This window comes from Giraffa tippelskirchi, chromosome 4 (assembly GCF_054371585.1).
Source record: "Giraffa tippelskirchi isolate mGirTip1 chromosome 4, T2T-mGirTip1v1.2.pri, whole genome shotgun sequence".
NCBI lineage: Eukaryota > Metazoa > Chordata > Mammalia > Artiodactyla > Giraffidae > Giraffa > Giraffa tippelskirchi.
In genome coordinates, this window is record NC_137278.1 from 97,306,585 (window position 1) to 97,328,677 (window position 22,093).

Below are 22,093 nucleotides of genomic sequence, written 5' to 3' on the forward strand. Positions count from 1 at the left end.
CTGTACTCCAGAGCCCAGGAGCTGCAGCTGCTGAAGCCTACATGCTCTAGAGCCCGTGCTTCGCAACAAGAGAAGGCACTGCAGTGAGAAGCCTGCGCACCACAACTAGAGAATGGCCCGTGCTCTCCACGACTAGAGAAAGCCCGCATAGAGCAACAAAGACCCAGCACAGCCAAATAAAAGAAAACAAATTTATAAAGAAAGAAGTTCCACTTACCAAGGTGCATTAATGCTGACAAACCACATGAAACCCTGTAGATTTGAAAAAGTTGATGCCCATTTATTGAGTCAACGTGGTTATGCTTCTTGAGTCTCTTAATCTACTGGATTGGCCAAAAAGTTTGCTCGGGTTTTCCTTAAGATCTTATAGAAGGGACTCTTCTGGTGGTCCAGTGGCTAAGGCTTTATGCTCCGAATGCAGGAGACCATGGTTTGATTCCTGGTCAGGGAACTAGATCCCACATGCTACAACTACGAGTTTGCATGCTGCAAATAAAGATCATGCATACTGCGACTAAGACCAGGTGTAGCCAAATGAATAATTTTTTTTTTTTTAAAGACCCTATAGAAAACCCTGACCAACTTGTTGGCCAACCCAATGTAGCAATTTTACTTCACCACCGCACCCCCCTGCTTTGTTTCACGTCACTGATCTGATGGAGACTATCCCACAATCTGCATTTGTTTTCTTTTGGTGTGATTGAGCTCATCCCTATAGTCTCTGAATTTCTTGTAAAGTAGTAGATGGATCTAGATACTTAATTAGAGGTGGATTTAAGATGGCACTGGTACTTACTGCCCCATCACATCATTAGGCACATGCTTTCTGCTTGTCTCACTTCTGGTGATGCCTAGACTGAGTCTTGGCCTCAGGGGTTCTTTCTTATCTGATCCCTCCATCAACCCTCATCTGGTGGTTTTTACACCTGCTGATGCTCACTCAGTGCTCATCTACTTTTGCTTTATTGACTACGCTGAAGCCTTTGACTGTGTGGATCACAACAAACTCTGGAAAATTCTTAAAGAGATTGGAATACCAGACCACCTGACCTCCCTCCTGAGAAATCTGTATGCGGGTAAAGAAGCAACAGTTAGAACTGGACATGGAACAACAGACTGGTTCCAAATAGGAAAAGGAGTATGTCAAGGCCGTATATTGTCACCCTGCTTATTTAACTTATATGCAGAGTACATCATGTGAAATGCTGGGCTGGAGGAAGCAAAAGCTGGAATCAAGATTGCCAGGAGAAATATCAATAACCTCAGATATGCAGATGACACCACCCTTATGGCAGAAAGTGAAGAAGAACTAAAAAGCCTCTTGATGAAAGTGAAAGAGAGTGAAAAAGTTGGCTTAAAGCTCAACATTCAGAGAACTAAGATCATAACATCCAGTCCCATCACTTCATGGCAAATAGATGGGGAAACAATGGAAACAGTGGCTGACTTTATTTTGGGGGGCTCCAAAATCACTGCAGATGGTGACTACAGCCATGAAATTAAAAGACGCTTGCTCCTTGAAAGAAAAGTTTTGACCAACCTAGATAGCATATTTAAAAGCAAAGACATTACTTTGCCAACAAAGGTCTGTCTAGTCAAGGCTATGATTTTCCCAGTGATCATGTATGGATGTGAGAGTTGGACTATAAAGAAAGCTGAGCACCGAAGAATTGATGCTTTTGAACTGTGGTGTTGGAGAAGACTCCCCTGGACTGCAGGGAGGTCCAACCAGTCAATCCAGGCTTCTCTGTCCATGGAAATTCTACAGGCAAGAATACTGGAGTGGGCTGCCATACCCTCCTTCAGTGGATCTTTCCAAACAAGGGATCGAACTCAGGTCTCCTGAATTGCAGGTGGATTCTTTACCAGCTGAGCTACCAGGGAAGCCCAATATAAGACTACCAGTTACTAATATTAGACTTAGAATTACACTGAATCACCAGGGAAGTCCCAATCCTTATTTATTTTTATGCTCACATCGTCCCATCTTATGCTACTGAGGGTCACTTCAGATTAGTTCCTTGTTCTTTTGATATTTTGACATCCCATTTGTTTGTGAAAGGTTCTTTTCTTTCTTGCCCGTTGAGAAATTTTAGATTATTTTGCACATTTCCTGCCCTAGACCTGTAATCAGCCATTTCTTCACAGATTCCTTTGGTGTGAAATGGTTTTTAGAGACCACAGTGTGCCTGCCAGAGGTGATGATTGCTAGTTGTTGTTGTTGTTCAGTCACTCAGTCATGTCTGACCCTTTGCAGCCCCATGGACTGCAGCACATCAGACTTCCCTGTCCTTCACCATCTCCTGGAGTTTGCTCTAACTCATGTTCATTGAGTCAGTGATGCCATCCAACCATCTCACCCTCTGTCATCCCCTTCTCCTCCTGCCCTCAATCTTTCCCAGCATCAGGGTATTTTCCAGTGAGTCGGCTCTTCACATCAGGTGGCCAAAGTATTGGAGCTTCATCTTCAGCATCAGTCCTTCCAATGAATATTCAGGGTTGATTTCCTTTAGGATTGACTAGTTGGCTATCATTGCTTCTAAGCCTTTCCAGTAGACATAGCTAGGAAATATTTTTTTTAAGAGAGAAAAATAAATCATTAATTCACTGATATTTCCAGTTCAGATTTAATTGTACAAAAATTTTACTTCCTTAATTCTTTGTTTGAATTCATTTTTCTCTAATACTGGAAATCTTGGTTCTTAATGAGACTAACAAAATTATTTTCTTCATCATATACTTATAATAATTTTATTACTCCCTTCCCCACACGGAGGTTACATACTATAAAGATCGTTCTGTGCTGCTTTTTTTTAAATCAACATTGCTACTAATATAAGAATTGCAATTTGCTGTCTTTGTGCTTTTTGGTTTTAGAATGTATCCTATTACGGATGTAGAGTCAAAAGTCACTTGGATATCAAGCTAAAGTCACTTGATATCATTCTTTTCTCTGTGTGGTTATGCCAACAACCTGATATAAAATTAGACTTGTTTGTTTTCTGGTTTTAGAGACCAACTGATTTCTCTTTTTGTTTGCTTTTGTCTTTTAACTATGCCAGATGTTTACATAGTTTCAAAGACAAAATTGTAATTGTAAGTAAATACTGTGGCACCCTGTCTCCCCATCTTGTTCTGTCTTCCCTTTCAAGGAGACTATTTTTATTCATTTGTTCCTTATCCTCCATTTTTGTTTTTTAAAAAGTATAAATGGGAACTTTCCTGGAGGTCCGGTGGTGAAACTCCATGCTTCCAATATAGGGGGTGCAGGTTCAATCCCTGGTCAGGGAACTAAGATCCCACCTGCTGCCCAGTGCAGCCAAGACATTAAAGTAACAAAAACAAAAAACCTTTTAAAAAATACACACAAACACACATATGTTCATATATGTTCGTACCCCTTTCCCACTCAGAGCTAACCCACCATAAACACTGCTCCATGTTTATTTTTCACTTAGTAGGCTCTGATGTCGCCTGTACCCAAGGATGCTCTTCACCCCTTGGTCACCTGCAGAGCCTCTATTATCTGTTACATGACGTCCCATAGTTTATTCATCCACCTACTGGGGGACATGTGGTCTGTCTTCAGCCTTTTGCATTTATAAATGCTGCTGTCATTAGTGGCCTTGAGCATAGGGCATTTTGTGTCTTCACAGTGTGTCTTTTCCACGCTGTCTTGAATTCTAGTTACACGCAGAGCGGAGGTGTTGGGGCAGTGATTATGGTTTCCAGAGGGTATGGCCACAGGCTGCCCACTGTGGGAGGGAGCCCCAGGTGTGCATGTGAACTTTGTGGCAAGAGTTGTTGGCAGAGGTGCCCTCCTGGTTCTTTCACTGGCTCTCAGTCTCTCCCAGACATGTGAGGACACTTGTGAACTTCAAGTTCCGCACTTACACACTTACTGTGGTGGCTGGAAGTGTTACTGACCAGGGTTCTTGGCCTCCTTAAGCAATAGAAATGGGCTTCCCAGGTGGTGCCAGTGGTAAAGAATCCAGATGCCAGTGTAGGAGATGCAGGGGATGCAGGTTCAATCCATGGTCAGGAAGATCCCTTCGAGAAGGAGATGGCAACCCACTCCAGTATTCTTGCCTGGGAAATGCCATGGACAGAGGAGCCTGGTGGGCTACAGTCCATAGGGTCTCAAAGAGTCAGATATAACTGAGCAACTTAGCACAATCAATAGAAATAGAGGCCAGAGAAGAAATTCAGGCAAGATTTTACGTGGGCCCCTGCTAAAACGGGGATATGAAAGCAAGCAATAGTTTCTCTTGCTTGCTGGCTCCTTGAGAAGGGATGAACTTGTTCCTTATATGGGGTGAGGGTAGAGGTGTGTCCAGGGGTCGGGCTAGAGGTGTGACTTATGTGGTTTGCCCACCCCTAAGGTGGTGCTGTGTGCAAGGGACATGCGCAGGCCCCTGCTTTTGCTCCCCTCTCTTCAAAAGTAGCAGTTGGGTTTTCTGGTCTCTTCATATCTTTTGTTCAAAATTTGCCCCAGCTGTGCATGCACACAGTTATTTCCAGTCCCATACAGTTTCCTTGTATTTTGTTGCTCTCGAAGAGATGTGCCCAGGCGCAAGCATCACAGCTCTACAGCACAGGGCCCCAGGGCCCAGGCGTCTCACATCACTAACCAGCACAGTTAGGTCTATGGTGGATCAGGGGCACACCTGGGAGACCCAGGGTCTCCCAGGAGACAGGATGCCCAGGGCGGGGGCGGGGTGGGGGGGCGCGCGCTGGTGCTGAAGATGGCAGTGCCTGTGGGCTGGGCTTTCCTTCCTTCTTCGTCTCGTCTGAGTCACCTCCTTCCACCTATTGTTCAGGTTGCCAGTGCCACTAGGAAACTCTGACACAAACTGCCACAACCTTTTAGGATGTTTTGTGAACATCCTGTGGGCTCACTTGGGGCCAGGGAAGGGGCTGCGCCAATGATGCCCGAAGGGCCTGCCATCTACACACTGGCCAGTCGCCCTAATATCGTCATCAGTAGTGAGAGGGGATGTGGCTTTGCACTGCGCAGTTTTCATTTCATAAATTATGTATTTATTTATTTTTGGCCTTGCTAGGTCTTCCTTGCTGCCCGGGCTTTGACTCTAGTTGTGTCCAGTGAGCAGGGCGGGGGGCGGGAGGGGGGCCTCCTCTCGAGTTGCGGCACTCAGGCTTTGCACTGCGGAGGCTTCTCTTGTTGCAGAGCACGGGCTCCAGGGTGCCTGGGCTCCGTAGTTGCTGCTCAAGAGTTGTGGCACAGGGGCTTAGTTGCTGCGAGGCATGCAGGATCTTCCTGATCTGTTCTTTTGTTGTTAGTCACCCAGTCATGTCTGACTCTTTGAGACCCCGTGAGCTCTAACCCACCAGGCTCCTCTGTCCTGGGAATTTTCCAGGCAAGAAACTGGAATGCCATTCCCTTCTCCAGGCTATCTTCCCGACCCAGGGATTGAACCCATGTCTCCTGCATTGGCAGGCGGATTCTTTACCACTGAGCTACCTGGGAAGCCTGCAATCCTCATTTCAAATTCATGGATGTGTGTGTTCTGGACCACCTGGTGAGGATGCCTCTGTCCAGCAGGCCCTCATTCTCCCGTGCAAACACGGCCTCCAGCCCACCAAGAGAGTGCATGCTCGCCCACAAGGGACGACCTGACCCTCTCCGGGCGTGCAGCACAGTCCACTCCACAGCCCGCCAGCCAGCCCAGGCCCCCTGCCAGCCCTTCCTCTCTGCAGGCCTGCTGTTCTGGACCTCTCACCTCATCAGATCTTGGCTTTCCCCTTAATGAAAAGAATTCACACCACCTTCAAATATGTCAGGAAAATTTCTAGCTCTACAAAGCTTCCAATAGTTGACCGTGGTATTTGATGGAGTGAACTGAGTCAGAGCAGTTAAAACCTAAATGCGGCTGGAGGGTTGCTGTAGGGTGTGCCCTTACCCTCATACCCCTACGTTCATCCCCAGCCCTGCTGGGGGAGTGGTGGGGGCAGACCCATAGTCACAGTGCCTCTTTCTGTCTAGGGACTCGAGGGGTGCGCTGGGGAGCCGGGCCCTCTCGCACGACAGTATTTTCATCCCTGAGTCGGGACAGGACCCTCCCCGGCCGGTGCGGGTGTTTTCCCAGGAAAACGTGTGTGACCGGATCAAAGCTCTGCAGGTAAACTTTTCTGGGCAGCAGATATGCATTGGGAAGTCTTAAAATGGTTCCTGCTTTTCCCTGATATATTTTAAAGCCTAATCAAATGCACATCACAGCTCTCCCAAGACTCGCCCAGTTAGTTACAACTGGACCATGTCTCCTTCACATTTATAACCACTCACTTTCAAGATGACAGCAGGAGAACTGGTGGCAGACACTGAGTTTATTTAGCTCCCCGGCCTGGGCAAGAATGTTAAAAATACCTCTGGAATGAATGAATTGCAGCAGGGGAATTTGGGGAGAAAAGTCACTGATGAAAACTACAGCAAATGTTCTTTATTCCAATCTAGTTAAAAATACAGTGTAATGTGAAAATGGGGCCACCTCCTCCTCCTGGGAGCCTTCCAACCAAGCGGGGAGATGATGCCGGCATGAGCTCGGAGGATGATGGTCTGCCCAGGAGCCCCCCAGAGATGTCCCTGCTTCCTGACACTGGTTCCGGCAGTACCATGAAGGCAAGTGCAACCTGCGCCACCCTGGCTCCACCCCACCTCACCTGCCTCCACACAGGGCCATCAGGGACCCCAGTGGCCCCTGTGTGTGTTCCCCTAAGATTCCCGAGATGAGTCATGCTCAGTGCAGCCCGGAGGGATTCCAGCCAGCTCACTGGAACCCACTGTCGGTTCTTGGCCTATATTTATTTTCATTCTTTGAGCAAAAAAATTCAGGTCTTATTCAGGGATACGGTTTGGGGAACATTTTCCATGGTGGTTGTAGATCTGATGCAATCAACCTCGTTTTTCCTGTCTGAGCAGAAGACCAGACCAGGTATCTCATTTAAAAAAGGAAAACAGCTTTGAGTCTGCTTTCTGTCATCATGATATTTGGCTGGAGGGAGAAGGGAGCTTCCCAGGTGGCTCAGTGGTAAAGAATCCGCCTGCCAATGTGGGAGACGCAAGTTTGATCCCTGGATCTGAAAGAGGACATGGCAACCCACTCTGGTATTCTCTCCTGGGAAATCACATGGACAGAGGAGCTTGGCAGGCTGCAGTCCGTGAGGTCACAACGAGTTAGACACAACTGAGTGACTGAGCACAAGAAGGGAGTGGTAACACATATAATTTAGTCTAGGCTCCTGCATCTGAGTTTGGGACTCAGAACTTGTTGGTTTAGAGGTAGAAATGTGAGATGTGACGCTGGTGGACAGGGCAACAGGGAAAGTTTGACAAGCAGGAGAGGTGTCTTTGACCCCATAAGGTGGGGAACTGATCCCAGAAGCCCCCCATCCACTTAGAAATCCAGGAGGAAAAAGTGAGCCTGTTTTCCTTGTATACAAACAACATAACTCACAGTGCCACCATCTGAGTCCATAGAATGGGCTGAACGATGAAATATATATCACTGGTGTTACACGAATGCATCAATGATGAAACAGACGATCATTTTCCCCTGTAGACAAGCCTCCTGGTGGGGTGGGTGGAGCTGGAATTACCAATGCTATGATCCATTATCTAGAGCCACACCCCTGCCCTGTGTACCCATGGAGGGTCTGAGTGCCCTGGTCAAGGGCCATCCTTAGTGGAGTTCTGCAGATTCTGTGCTGCTCTGAAATAGACTCAGCAGTCACTTCAGCTGGGAAGCTCAGAAGCTCCCCTGCAAAGGCAGATTGTTGCTGTTCAGTCACTCAATCATGTTGACTCTTTGCAACCCCATGGACTGTAGCACGCAAGGCTTCCCTATCTTCCACTGTCTCCCAGAGTTTGCTCAGACTCATGTCCATTGAGTCGATGATGCCATCCAGCTCATCCTCTGTTGTCCCCTCCTGTTCCTGCCTTCAATCTTTCCCAGCATCAGGGTCTTTTCCAATGAGTCGGCTCTTCACATCAGGTGGCCAAAGTTTTGGAGCTGCAGCTTCAGCATCAGTGCTTCCAGTGAATATTCAGAGTTGATTTCCTTTAGGATTGAATTGATTGGTTTGATCTCCTAGCAGTCCAAGGAACTCTAAAGAATCTTCTCCAGCACCAGAGTTCAAAAGCAGGAAAAGGAGTATTTACCTGACTTGGGTGTGGCTGTGGGTTCTCAGAAGGCAGAGGAAGGGCTGTGGTGTAGCTGAGTGTGAACCCACCCAGGGCAGGGGTTCCCACATAGCAGGCCAGAGAATGAGTCCTTCCAGAATTCTGCCCTGCTTGCTCCACAAGCAGGTAAGAGGGCAGTGGGCCACCCACACCTACTTTCCCAGCTGGACGAGAAAGCAGAGAAGACAAGGAGGAAGGTGTGGCCCATTTCCTGGACTTTTTCCTTAGGTGCAGACTGATGGCTGTGTAAGGTGTCATCACCAGGTAACACACATATCTTGGCATCTTCATTGGTGGAGCCTCAGGAATGGGTGTGATTTTGTGTGTTTTGTACCATGTGGTGGGGGAACGTGAACCACTATAGACTGACTCACCTCCACTCCATCCCATGGTTCTCTGACTTTCCCAGCAACATGGTTCTCTGCATTTAGCTGGGACAGTTAGCTGGGACAGACAGTACAGGAGAGTTGGTAGCTTCTAAACCTGTGAAGGATTCAAGTGTGAACCCAGCCTCAAACCCACAAAGTGCCATGGTGCACAAATTCCATAGTCAGCTGACTGGGAGCCATTCATACAGGGCAGGGCTGACCTCATCCTCCTCAACATCCCTCCTTTCGTAGTGATGTTCTTTTTTTTTTTTAGTTGGGTAATAGGACCCATTCACTGGCATCATCAGTAACTAAAATTTGACCCTTTAAGACTTAAAAAAAATAAAATATTTATTACTGTGGTTTTGAAGATGCAATGACCATATTTTGTGCTCTGAAAGCTTTTAGGGCCCAGGGAGTTGACCAAGAGGGGGAAACAATGCACTCTTAAGTGCATTTATGTAACACACAGCATTTGATATAATGGGACCATAAACCCCAAAAGGATGGGACTGTGGGCTGTTTGATCTTTTCCTGTTGTGACACCTCACACAGGCCCACTTGCTCGACAGAGAAACTTAGTGAAGATTATTATGAAAAAACAGGCCTTCAGTAAAAAGTATTTGGTGATACTGCCAAGGTAACATTTCCTGGTGGAATGGACTTTTCAGAAAATATATGGGATTATTTTTAAAATTGCATTACCATATGAGGTAACAACAGATGATGTTTGCTTAGTGATGTTTAAGGTAAAATTACACCTAAGAGGTCCTTGTCTAGGGATCCTGTCATTAAGTAGGAAACAGGGGGTCAAGGGTGACAAGCTGGCAGGTCTCATTTGCTCTGGGTGGTGAAGGAAGAGAGCAAGGGAGACAGTATAGCTCTGCCGGCAAAAGATGACACACCCATCACGGCCGGTAGTGAGGCTATAGTCTAGACCCGTTACCTCTGGGATCTGGGGGAGGATTTAATGGACTCAGGCAGCTCTGTGCCTCCCCTTCTCCCCCCAGACCTGCCCCGTGCATGGACCCACTCCCCATGCACCACACTCCACCCCCTCCTCAGTGTCGGGGCCCCTCTTTTTGAGGACGGTCACGGTAAAGCAGCTGTCACCCAGGCTCACCCCACAGAAGCCTCTGAATTGCAGGCTATTTCCTCAGGGCTCTTTGATCCACATTCCCCCAACAAAGAGCAATTTGTTAGACTCTTATTAAATGCTCCACTTCCAGAATCATCCAGAAGCACAGATTCCAGGAAAACTGGGGGACTGGGAGCAAGCAGTGTAAATGTGAGCTCCAGAAGCTGCTGGCCCGCAGATAAAAAGACAAGTCAGCTTCGCCTCCTCGCCCGGATCTCAGCCCAGCTCACGTAGTTGCTTCACTGATCAGAGACAGAACTTGATTCTCCTTGATCAGGAAAGGGCCCCAAGGACTCTCAGAATGACAGCTCAGACAGAGGCGAGGGTCCAGTTCTCTTTCAGGAAGACGAGCCGTGATGGCCAGCAGGTGGTTTTTCGGGGACAGAGGCCCAAGTTCAGTGTCAGAGACGTTCAGCTCCTTCCCAGACCACCAGCCTCAGAGCCAGGGTGGACCATCTGCTCGGACGGTGCACACTCAGGGGAGCCACGTGAAGAGCAGGCAGGGAATGTTGGTCCTTCAGGTTTACAGAGGGGTGACCCAGGCCAACGTTGTCACTGGGGATCATTCTCACTCGTGGAGTCACCCCGTGTGCAGAGCAATTCGTCTTGTTTGCTCTCTTGAGTCCCAGACAGTAAGAAAGAAAACCCAAATCTCAGCAAGTGTGGATATCACTGTCCCTCCAGACAAGGGCAAAGGGTTCTGACATGGACTCAGAATGACATGGACTCATCCTGCTGTGACTTTAAGGAGAACTACCTGGGGAAGACATCACCTGTCCAGTCGCAGGTGACTTCTCGAGTCATCAGCGATTGGATGGGAGTCAAAGCCACGGGCACAGAGAGAGACATGGCCATGAGTCCTATGGTTCATTTAAAAATTTTTCCTATTTTATTCCTGTAAGAACCCAAATTGATAAAACCACAGAACTAAAAGAGATTATGTTCACTTAGAATCCTCTCCCCCTCATTTTATTTATTTATTTTTACAAATAGTTTTTTTTTTTTTAATTTTTTGGCTGCACAGCATGTGGGATCTTAGTTCCTCGACCAGGGATCAAACCCATGCCTCCTGCAGTGGAAACTTGGAGTCTTAAACCACTGGCCTTCCAGGGAAGTCCCACCCCCTCCTTTTAGTAATTGTCTTCTCCCAGTCGACAGGGATAAACTTTTTACCTGCATCAGATCAGTTCAGTTCAGTCACTCAATCGTGTCCAACCCTTTGTGACTCCATGGACTGCGGCATGCCAGGCTTCGCTGTCCATCACCAACTCCCGGAGCTTGCTCAAACTCATGTCCATCAAGTTGGTGACGCCATCCAACCATCTCATCCTCTGTCGTCCCCTTCTCCTCCCATCTTCAATCTTTCCCAGCATCAGGGTCTTTTCCAATGAGTCAGTTCTTCACATCAGGTGGCCAAAGGATTGGAGCTTCACCTTCAGCATCAATCCTTACAATGAATATTCAGGACTGATTTCCTTTAAGATTGACTGGTTTGATCTCCTTGCAGTCCAAGGGACTCTTAAGAGTCTTCTCCAGCACCACAGTTCAAAAGCATCAATTCTTCGACATTCAGCTTTCTTTCTAGTCCAACTCTCACATCCATGCATGACTACTGGAAAAACCATAGCTTTGACTAGACGGACTTTTGTAGGCAAAGTAATGTCTCTGCTTTTTAATATGCTGTCTAGGTTGGCCATAGCTTTTCTTCCAAGGAGCAGGCATCTTTTAATTTCATGGCATCAGATAGTAGGAGATAATTATGTTAATAGGCCCCTGGCCACTTGCATCATCATGTTGCTGCCTCATTCCTGAGAAGACCATTGACTAAATCATATTGAGGTGCATAAACTTATGGTCTTAAGTTAAAATGTAAACATTGTACCACCTCACACCCATTATGACAGCTACTATTAAAAAAAAAAAAAACAACCAGAAAATAACAAGTGTTGGTGGAGAGAATACAGAGACATTGATACCCTGTGCATTGTTAGTGGAAATGTAAAATAGTGCCACCGCTATGGAAATCAGTATGATGGTTCCTGAAAAAAATTAAACATGAAGTTACCTAGTGTTAGAAGCATTAGTTGCTTAGTCATGTCTGACTCTTTGCAACCCCATGGACTGTAGCCCACCAGGCTCCCCTGTCCATGGGATTCTCCAGGCAAGAATACTGGAGTATTCTTTCTCTTCTTTCACACCCCTGGGGCTTCCCCATGACTTTCAGAGATGGGGCCAAGCCTGACCCCACCCTCGGAGGAATCAGGCTGGTCAGTTTCATGGGAGAAAGTTCCTTGTCTGAAGCACCTGTGCAGCTGCTGTGGGCGGGTGAAGGCAGTTACCCAGTCATGGAGCACCTCAGACTTGGGTTCTTGGAAATGAGTGACGGGCCTGCAGGGTTGACCCACCATTTCAAACCCCGAGCCCAGAGATGGACATGATGAAAGGGGAGGCTGATGTGCTGGCTGTGCTGTTTGCTGTCTATCAAGAGCTGACGCTTGACCTGTCTGCTCCCTGTCCCCTGAAGGTCTGTGTGGTTTCCTCATCCCGGCCGCAGTCTCCGGACCAGCTCTTCTCCAGGCAAGCAAGCGAAACTTCCGCCTCCCCTAGGACCTCGGACAGCAGCATGGTGCCTGTGGCTGACTTCGATTATCCCCCAGAGTTCTCCTCCTGCCTGGACAACTCTGCAGCCAAGCACAAGCTCCTCGTCAAGCCCCGCAACCAGCGGTCCAGCAAGATGAGGCGGCTATCCTCGGTAACCGGGCAGAGGCAGGGTGGGCAGGCCCCAAGCACCCAGATACCCCGCTCCTTCCCTGCAGGGGCCCCATCCTCTGAACCACCACTTACCCATGTGGGACCTATGATCTGTGGGACCATGACCATACTCCAGAAACTGGGGGTGCTCGGGGTTTCAACGTAAGTCAGATAAGCCCCTCCCAACAAAAACACTTCTTTATTTGTTCGGTCATTCATCTACAACATGTGCCAAGAACCTGCTGTTAGCCATGGGGCCCCTGCTTCCCACTGCCTTCAGTGTGATGTCCACACTACAGGCCTGGCACAGCCAGGCCCTGCCTGCTTACCTCTTCCCATTCTCACTTAGCATGTTTTGACCTCCTTTCTTCTTTTGGAGCTCACCAGGCTGTCTCCCACCCCAGGCCTTAGGACCTGCTGTATCCCCTGCTTGGGACACCCCCTATTCAGCCCTTGGGGGATGGGCCCCCAGGTCCTCCCTATGAGGTTCCCCTGAGCATCCTGTGGAAAGCAGCCCACCTGCCCATCACCGTGGGCACCTTCTCCATGGCACTGGCCACACACAGATGTGACCTTTGTAAATGGATGCACTTGAGTTTCGCTGGTGGTTGAGACGGTAAAGAATCTGCCTACAGTGCAGAAGCCCTGGATTCAATCCCTGGGTCGGGGAGATCCCCTAGAGAAAGAAATGGCAACCCACTTCAGTATTCTTAGCTGGAGAATTCCGTGGACAGAGGAGCCTGGCGGGCTTCAGTCCATGGTGTCACAAAAAGTCGGGCATGACTGAGCGACTAATACTTTTTCACTTTCTATGAGAAGACTGTACTTCTAGCCCCAGAGAACACTAGTCACAGAGATGACATCCCCTTGGATGTTAGTTGACTGCATGAACGAATGATCAAACATGTGAGTGAGTGAACGACCGAGAAGAAGCTGAACAGCTAGAATGGACACTGCCTGGGGCGAGGACCCACCTAGCGGCAGAGGGTTGGTGCCCTGTAAGGACAGACCCCTCTTGAGATGTGCTGCCCAGGGCAGCCGTCAGCTTGTCCCCCTGGGAGCTGAGAGCTCACCCGTGCAGTGCAGCAGGTTCACAGGACAGTTGTCACCTTCACTGCTGCCATGCCTCATCCCCAGAGGAGCTGAGAAGCAGGGTGTGGGCCAGCCTGGCCACAGAGAATGACAGGGCTAAGAAAGGGATACTCAGAGATGGACAGCCCTTCCTCCTTCCCTCAGACAAGATCATGAGGTGTTGATGAGGCACCAGGGCAAGCTGGACACTTCAGCTGGAGGCAGTGGGTGGGCCCTCTCAGATTTTAGGATCGCCTTGGAGAGAGTGGCTTTTCCTCTGGGCATGTGGAAGGTGCTTTTCTTTTTTTTCTCCCTGTCTGTCTCTTGCTTATTATATTATGGATGTAGTTTATAATTTGTTCCAGAACCAAAATTCTAGAGTTGATATAATTGGTTTACAGACTAGATTTTAAATAAAGGGAATAGTGATGAACTCAGAGATGTTATGATTTGCCCAAAGTCATATAGTAAGTTTTGGTTCTCATCTAAAGGTTTACATGAAGTAATGTAGGATTTTCACATTCTTTAATTGTGGAAGGTGCTTTTTAAACTCACGCCAGCAGGATTGAATTCTGAGGGAAATAACGCTGCAGAAAGAAGGAGGCCATGTTACCTTCAGGCTAATGTCCTGTCCTGTACCCCCTGCAAACTGGGGGGACCTAGGTATTTGGGCAAATGCTTATGTATGCAGTGTCTCTCTAGTTAAAGGCTCAGTGCCATTGGGACTTGCAAGACCCAGTAACTCCAATCTGCCTGTCCTCATGCTGAGTGCAGCCACAGGGCAAGGGCAAAGCCAGCTCCCTCAGGCCCTCAGGTCTGAAATTCCTTCCTGTGGGGATGTCTTTTGCCCTGGAAGGGTGTGTGTGTGGCCAGCCACTGCCTGGCCAGGACTTGGCAGCAGGAAGCCCAGCTCGTACTCTGGCTGGAAATGCATCATCCTCTCTTACTGTCCCCTGGGCAGAGCTCTTCCTCTTTCTTTACTTTTGAATTTGACTTAGCTCTTGAACCCCATCTTTTAGAATAAGAAGATTTCGGAGTGATTTAATGATTTACACAGACTGATTTAGGCAGTCTGTGTAAACTCAGTCATTCCTTGATTTAAACTCTGTCTTCTGCACATCTTGCCCCCTTTCTGGGTCGGGAGCAGACATGAATACGTTTTTGGAGGTGTCTGTATTTTCTGGATTGCACAGAGGTGTCACCAGTGTCACTGTTGGGTCCATGCCAGCTTCCTCCTTCGTGGTCCCCCACTGTAATCCCCTTGGAGCTGCCAGTGGCTCAAGCTGGAGGTACCCAAGCCAGGCCTGCTCCTCAACTTTATGCTGACTTACCCTGAGTTCCAGTCATTTTAAAACATGACCCATATCCTAAAGGATTTCCACATCAAGGATTTCCCGCAGTAACAAAAGACCAGTAAAACCTTGCGTGCTTGCTAAGTCACTTTAGTCGTGGCCCTGTGGACTGTAGCCCACGAGGCTCCTCTGTCCATGGGATTCTCCAGGCAAGAATACTGGGATGGGTTGCCATGCTCTCCTCCAGGGGACCTTCCCGACCTAGGGATTGAACCCATGTCTCTTACGTCTCCTGCACTGACACACGGGTTCTTTATCACTAGTACCACCTGGAATGCCCCAATAACACCTTAGGAACCTATAACCTTTGAAAATTCTTCTGGGAATTTCACATATTTCTCTTTTCAAAACCAGAGGAATAGGGTTGTGCATCTTGACATCTTTGGTGTCATCACAAACATCCCAGTTATCTTGTGTTAGCAAGCAGATGCCAGCTGGAAAGTGTTAAAATAACAACAAAAACCTATCGCAGGCAGTCCCCTGGGTGTTTCCTAAAAAGACAGAAGCAGGTCACTGCACGTGTGCAGCAGCCAGGGTGATGCTTGAAAAATCTAAAGACAGATCTGAGTCTTGTTGAAAACATCAGCCTCAACGCTCTCTGTCTTTTGGTCATTTTCACATTTGCTTTTGAATGATCCCGATTACCTTGATCTCCTTTCCTTCCTAAAAGAGCAGGAATTGACTTTGTGGATAGCAGGGAGGAAGTGGACTAACTGTAGGTTCCAGAGACCTTTTGGAAGAAAAATAGCATGCATGTTAGTCTCTCAGTCGTGTCTGACTCCTTGTGACCCCATGGACTGTAGCCTGACAGGTTCCTCTGTCTGTGGGATATTCCAGGCAGGAATACTGGAGTGGGTAGTCATTCCCTTCTCTAGGGGATCTTCCTGACCCAGGGATTGAACCCAGGTCTCCTGCATTGCTGGCAGATTCTTTGCTGCCTGAGCCACCAGGGAAGCCCCAAGGATATGCTTATTGTCACACCACACCAGGCAAGGCTTTCTTCAGGAGTGAAATTGGAGATAGCTCTGGAGGTCCTGGGGGAGCCCTGGAGGTGAGCAGGGAGCAGCCAGCCGACCAGTCACTCAGATCCAGAACCTGGCACATACAGTGGAAGGGGCTTGGCTTGATCTGAGTAGGGAGTGGGAGAAACAATTTAAAACCGAAGAATGCAAGACTTCAAATTTAGCTGAGAAGTTTGGGCTTTGTCCTGTCAGAGATGGCTTGCTATTGACTGTGTTGGACATGATATGAACTGGCTTTTAGACAAACCAGCCTGCCTTCACTCTGAGTGTACAACCCTGGAGAGAGAAGGCATTGACATGGGACATGGGCTCTGGGGCAGCATGGGGGTCAGAGGGAACAGCTTTGCCCCTCAGCCACTTATTAGCTCAGTCTTGGCGGAGCCAGGGACCTCTTTGAGCTTCCAGTTCTCCAAGTGCAAAGAGGACATGAAAAGGAAGTGAAAGTGTTAGTCGCTTAGTCGTGTCCAACTCTTTGCAACCCCATGGACTTTGTGTCCATGGGATTTCCCAGGCAAGAATACCGGAGTGGGTTGCCATTCCCTTCTCCAGGGCATCTTCCAGACCCAGGAATGGAACCTGTGTCTCCTGCATTGGTAGGTGGGTTCTTTACCACTGGGCCACCTGGGAAGCCCTATGAGGAGGCCATAAGCTTCCTAATATTCGTCCTAATGCTGCTGTCCATCGTCCCTTTACTTTCAGAGAGCACAGTCGGAATCCCTGAGCGATCTGACCTGCACCCCAGAGGAGGAGGAAGACGATGAGAAACCGCCACTCCAAGTCAGCAGGGAGGAGCGGCTCAGCTCTGGGCAGCAGGAGGCAGGGCAGGACAGAGGCTCTGAGCCAGAGGGCCCGGTCACCGTGTTGCCCTCCGCGGGGCCCCGTGTGCGGCGGGCTCGCCTGCAGCACTGCCCCGCGCTCACTGCCAGCACCGAGGAGGAGAGCCCTCCAGGGGAGAAACCCTCCAGCCGCCCAGCCAGCCCGAAGGGCATGCTGGAGGCCACCCTGGAGGTCATGGAGGTCACAGAGCCCCTGTCAGACCGAGCTCCCCACTCGGAGTCCCCATCTAGCCCAGAAGGCTCCCCCCACCCTAATCCCGACAGCGAGAACCAGAGGGAGGACGTGTCCTTGGAAAGTGCGTGTTGCCTCGGCGTGGACACAGCGGATGAGGCGGTTTGTGCATCGGGAGACAACGTCGAGGGTCGACTATCTCCCTGCGTCCCCGAGGGGGACACGACCCCTCCTGAGCCGGGCCCCGCCGCCACCCCGGAGACGCCCCCTGGTTCAGACGGAACAGACCGGGCGGGCCAGAAAGAGATGCTGCCGACGCTGGACTTGCCGGCTCCAGAGGGCGCAGGGCCAGAAAGTCCGGCCCCGGTCGCCAGCCCGCCGCCCCCTAAGAGCTGCTTGAAGCACAAGGCCCCCTCGCCGCCCGCCTCCGAGGCGCCTCCCCAGGCGCCCGCATCCCGATCCCCAGAGCAGGGGGCCGCCCCCCCGGATCCCCCAAAGGCCGAGCGGGCGGGGTCCCCCTCGGGGGCCCCGGAGCGCAAGACAGAGCGCGGAGGCTGTGAGGTGCGCGGGGCCTCCAAGAAGTTCTCGGTGTCGTCTGGCCGGGAGTGGCCGCGCGCGGGAGGCCGCCTGCTGGAGCCCCGTGGCCAGGCCGTCCGGCTGCCGCTTCTCCGGAGCGGCCCGGCCTGGAAAAGCGAGGCCGCCCTCGACGACCTCCCGGCGGGCCCCGAGCCCCAGGGCCGCAAGCCCAGCCCTCGGAAGCCGCCTGCCCCGCCCGAGCGTGGCTCTCCGGAGACGGCCGACCCGGGTGCCCAGGAGCGGCCGGCAGGCAGGGAAGGAGGCCCCTTCCCCGTCAAGCTCCGCTCCACGTCTCTGTCCTTCAAACACAGAGAAGCTCCCTGCCCGGAGGGGAAGGCCATCAAGAGGTACAGCGCGGAGGTCAGGCTGGAGAAAGGAGGGCTGACCTTGCTGTCCAGGGACGACAAGGGGCCTCCGGGGAGCGGCCCCGCCACCCGAGGCGCCAGGTCCCCCAGTGAGCCGGGGAAGGCCAAGACCCGGTCCACGGAGCAGCTCAGTTCCAAGCCGCCCCTGCCCAGGAAGCCCTTGCTACAGACCCTCACCCTCCCACAGCTGCCCGCGCCCCCCGACACCAGCTCTGGGGACCCCGAGAAGGTGGGGCTGCCCATGGACCCCCGGAAGGAGAGCCGGGTGGAGAGGAGATCACCCCACAGGGCAGTTGGTAAGAGACCAGGTGGAGCCGCCTGGGGAGGGTGTGTGCAGAGGGGCAGGGGGAGATCAGGTCAGCTGGAACGTCTTTCTGGGCATCCCTAAGGTATGTAAATACATTGAGTGAAAACCTTGTTGCTGGAGAACTGGAAGAAAAATAAAAATTTCTGTTGATAGCACTAACATATTTGATCAAGAGTTAGGAATGGAGAGGACTTCCCTGGCAGTCCACTGGTTAATACTCCTTGCTTCCAGTGCAGAAGGCACCAGTTCCATCCCTGGTTGGTGAACTAAGATCCCAGGTGCCGTGTTCAGAGAAGTGAGGAAGATGTAGAAGCATTCTAGGAGGAGGTGGGCTCTTCCCTGGACCACTCATATGCTGCTTCCTCCAGAGGCCCAGACTCCTGGGACATGTGTTCTCTGGATGGAGGTCCTCCTGGGGCCTGAGCTGGTTCTTGCTTATAAATGAAGCATCTGGCTCTGCTGTCACTTAGCATCATTCTGACCTTTCCTCCCAAGGAAAAAGCTCCTCCTATTTAACAGTCAGGCTCCCAGGGCCCAGCCTCACACAGGAAGCATCTCCTCTATTAGAGTCGTGAGTCTTGGTGAGTTCCTCAGTGGGTTAGGCGTGAACTGTCCCCAAAGGGAGATGGTGTTAAGGTTGGGGTAGAAAGTAAGAAACTTCTAAAGCAACTGCCTTTTAAAATAAGACACAAAATAGATGACTTTTCTGTGTCTTTGACATGCGTCGCTATTTATAGTGTCTCATGAAATCTGTTGGAAACAGATATGTTCCGCGAAGTTAAGAATCTCTTATGCCTGATTTCTTTTATTAATGGCAGTTGGTGTGCCAAAAATGGAACTAGGCATGCAAGTTGTGTGTGTATGTGTGAGATACGGGGGCCCTAAGGAGAAATTTTCTGTGGTAGATTTTATAAAACAACACAACTTTCAGGATATTTTAAGTGGGTGCTGTAAGTCTAGGACTCCTTTAGGACTCATTGTGGAACAGCTGAAATAGAAGCCAGTTCTTAGGGATCCCACACCCTAAAAGAGAGATGACGGGCACACGCAAAGACAGGTTCAAAGAAGTTGTGGTCTTTCTCCTAAGATATTAGTAAAAGTGCAGTGTATAAAGGGCTCTGTGTGGACACAGTGGGGGAAGGAGAAGGTGGGACGAATTGAGGGAGTAGCATTGAAACATACACATCACCATATATAAAGTATTCATGATAGCTAGTGGGAAGTTGCTCTGTAACATTGGGAGCACCACTTGGTGTTCCGTGACCACCTAGATTGGGTGGGGGGTGGGAGGGACGTTCAAGAGGGAGGGGTTATACGTATACTTACAGCTGATTCACGCTGTTATATAGCAGAAACCAACACAACGTGGTAAAGCAACTATTCTCCAATTAAAAATAAATTTTTTAAAAATCAGAAAATTAAAAACAAAAAAAAAATAATCAGGCGCTCTGAATAATTCCTAAGGCGACGCCCAAAGATGCAGGTGTTTCCAGGGTGAAGTTTCCAGAAAAACATCCCCAAAAGAGCCACCACAGGTAACTTTCCTGATTCAGACCCCTTGGCTCCACTGTAATTTGCGTTGCTGCTGTTGCATTAGAATAATAGGGAGCTTTGGCGGAGGTTCAAACTGTAACTGGTGATCCACTCTGCAAATTTCTGGGTTATTTAAGCTATTATAGAGTGATTCAAAAAGCCATTGAACTAGCCATGGAGGAGGGAGCTGCAGATAAAACCCTGACATCAGCACCGTCCACCTTCGTGGCCTAGAGTTGAAGATGTCTTCTGTCACGGGCTTGCCAAATGAATGGAACTTAAACACAGGATACTCAGCTTCATGCTCAGAGCTGGAAAAGAAACTTCAGAGGGCGATGCTTGACACATTGATAATTTATAACTTCCTCAGCCTAAGCTGGGAGGGTTAGGCCTTGTTCATTGTCAAGAACAGTTGGCTGGAATGGTCTGTAGTTAGAGACCATAGAAAAAAACCATCTGTTTTTTTCTTTTGATTTAGGTGACACTAGTGGAGAAGGCAATGGCAACCCACTCCAGTTCTCTTGCCTGGAAAATCCCATGGATGGAGGAGCCTAGTAGGCTGCAGTCCATGGGGTCGCTGAGAGTCGGACACGACTGAGCGACTTCACTTTCATTTTTCACTTTCATGCATTGGAGAAGGAAATGGCAACCCACTCCAGTGTTCTTGCCTGGAGAATCCCAGGGACGGGGAAGCCTGGTGGGCTGCCGTCTATGAGGTCGCACAGAGTCAGACACGACTGAAGTGACTTAGCAGCAGCAGCAGCAGCAGCAGTGGTAAAGAACCTACCTGCCACTGCAGGAGGGTAAGAGACACGGGTTCCATCCCTGGGTTGAAGCACAACTGAACACAACTGAAGCAACTTAGCACAGCACATAAAATGCAATATAATACTTATTCATTTCTCTGTTTAAATAGTGGAAAGAGAATTGTCTCATCTGTCTAACTTTATTAGCATTCCCTAAGCCATAGAAATAACTGACTCAGGTGAATTTTGAAGGGGAAGAATCTAGGTCACTATAGGGGGCACAGGGCGTGATTTTCATATCAGTGCAAAGAGAGGAGATAATTCTTACATTCTTTTGGGAACTGACCCTCTCAGATGTTGTTTAGTGCTAAATTGTGTCTATCTCTTTGCAGCCCCATGGACTGTAGCCCGCCAGGCTCCTCTGTCCATGGGATTCTCCAGGCAAGAAGGAGTGGGTTGCCATTTCCTTCTCCAGACTTGAGGCATGAGAGCCAGCAGACGGTGGGGCTGCTCTCTGGTCCCACCTGGGACCTGGAGTCTGGGGGCTGCCTCCCACAGGCCAGAGCAGAGTCTCAGAGCCCTGGCTCCTGGAGCCCATTAAGTGAAGAAGTCTCCACTCCTTCCCCAGACACTGGGTCTGCTTGTGGTTCAATTTGTTATTATAACTTCTGCTACCATCCTTGCTCCCAAATTACAGCAGCTGAAGGCAATTAAATTCACATAAAACATACAGATAATAAAAAGTTGTAATAACATATTACCCAGTTTTCTAGAAAGGCCTAATTGTTGCTGTTCATTATCTCGTTATGACAGCACTTTACCCAGAGCCCCCAGATGGGCTGCCACCTCCCCTGTCCCCCTCAGGGGGTGTGACCATAAGCTGGGTGATGGAGGGGCCCCAATGGGACCCGTTCTGCCTCAGGGACTTCAGCTCCTTCCCCTCCTCTCCTCACACCCTGTCTGTCTTCTCTCAAGATGAAGAAACCCCAGAATGTGGTATTCAGGGAGAATATGATGGTTGTTGCAATAAACAGAAGCCCAGCTTGCTGCCTGGGCTGAGTCTCACAGGGCACCTCGGGGTGTTCACTGTGAGCCCAGCGCGTTTGTGCTCGTGGCACAAAGGAGACCGATGAATCTGCTCACTCCACTTTCCGTAGCGGGTGAATGGCCCTGGGGTTATGAGCTCTGTTCATGTGTGCAAGACAGTTCCCATCCCCCTGCTGGACCAGTCTGTGAAAGTGAAAGTATTAGTCACTCAGTTGTGTCCCACTCTGCGATCCCATGGACAGTAGCCCACCAGGCTCCTCTGTCCACAGAACTCTCCAGGCAAGAATACTGAGGTAGATGGCCATTCCCTTCTCTAGGGGATCCTCTCAACCCAGGGATTAAAGCTGGGTCTCTTGCCTTGCAGGCAGATTCTTTATTGTCTGAGCCAACAGGGAAGCCCAAATATTGAGGAGTAACCACCCAGCATGGGGCTAGAACCCACGACCCTGAGATTAAGAATCCCGCGCTCTGCTGACTGAGCTGGCCGGGACCAATCTGTCCCACAGTCTAAATAACCAGTCTGGAAGCACCTTTCTGCTCACAGGATTAGAATTAGCACAGGAAAAATGGTGAAATACTGAACATACATAGAAAAAAGTCATCTCTTTTAAG

General features: G+C 49.6%; 1 protein-coding gene across 3 annotated transcripts in view; it reads left to right on the forward strand.

Annotated features, from left to right (window-relative positions):
• Positions 1-22,093, forward strand: part of CRACDL (CRACD like) — a 132,182-nt gene that overhangs the window by 97,713 nt on the left and 12,376 nt on the right. For all 3 annotated transcript variants that reach the window (XM_081484465.1, XM_081484466.1, XM_081484464.1), the window contains 4 exons: positions 6,005-6,140; positions 6,473-6,637; positions 12,228-12,455; positions 16,599-18,144. In XM_081484465.1, coding sequence (XP_081340591.1) covers positions 6,005-6,140; positions 6,473-6,637; positions 12,228-12,455; positions 16,599-18,144 — 2,075 coding nt within the window. The remainder of the gene's footprint in view (positions 1-6,004; positions 6,141-6,472; positions 6,638-12,227; positions 12,456-16,598; positions 18,145-22,093) is intronic.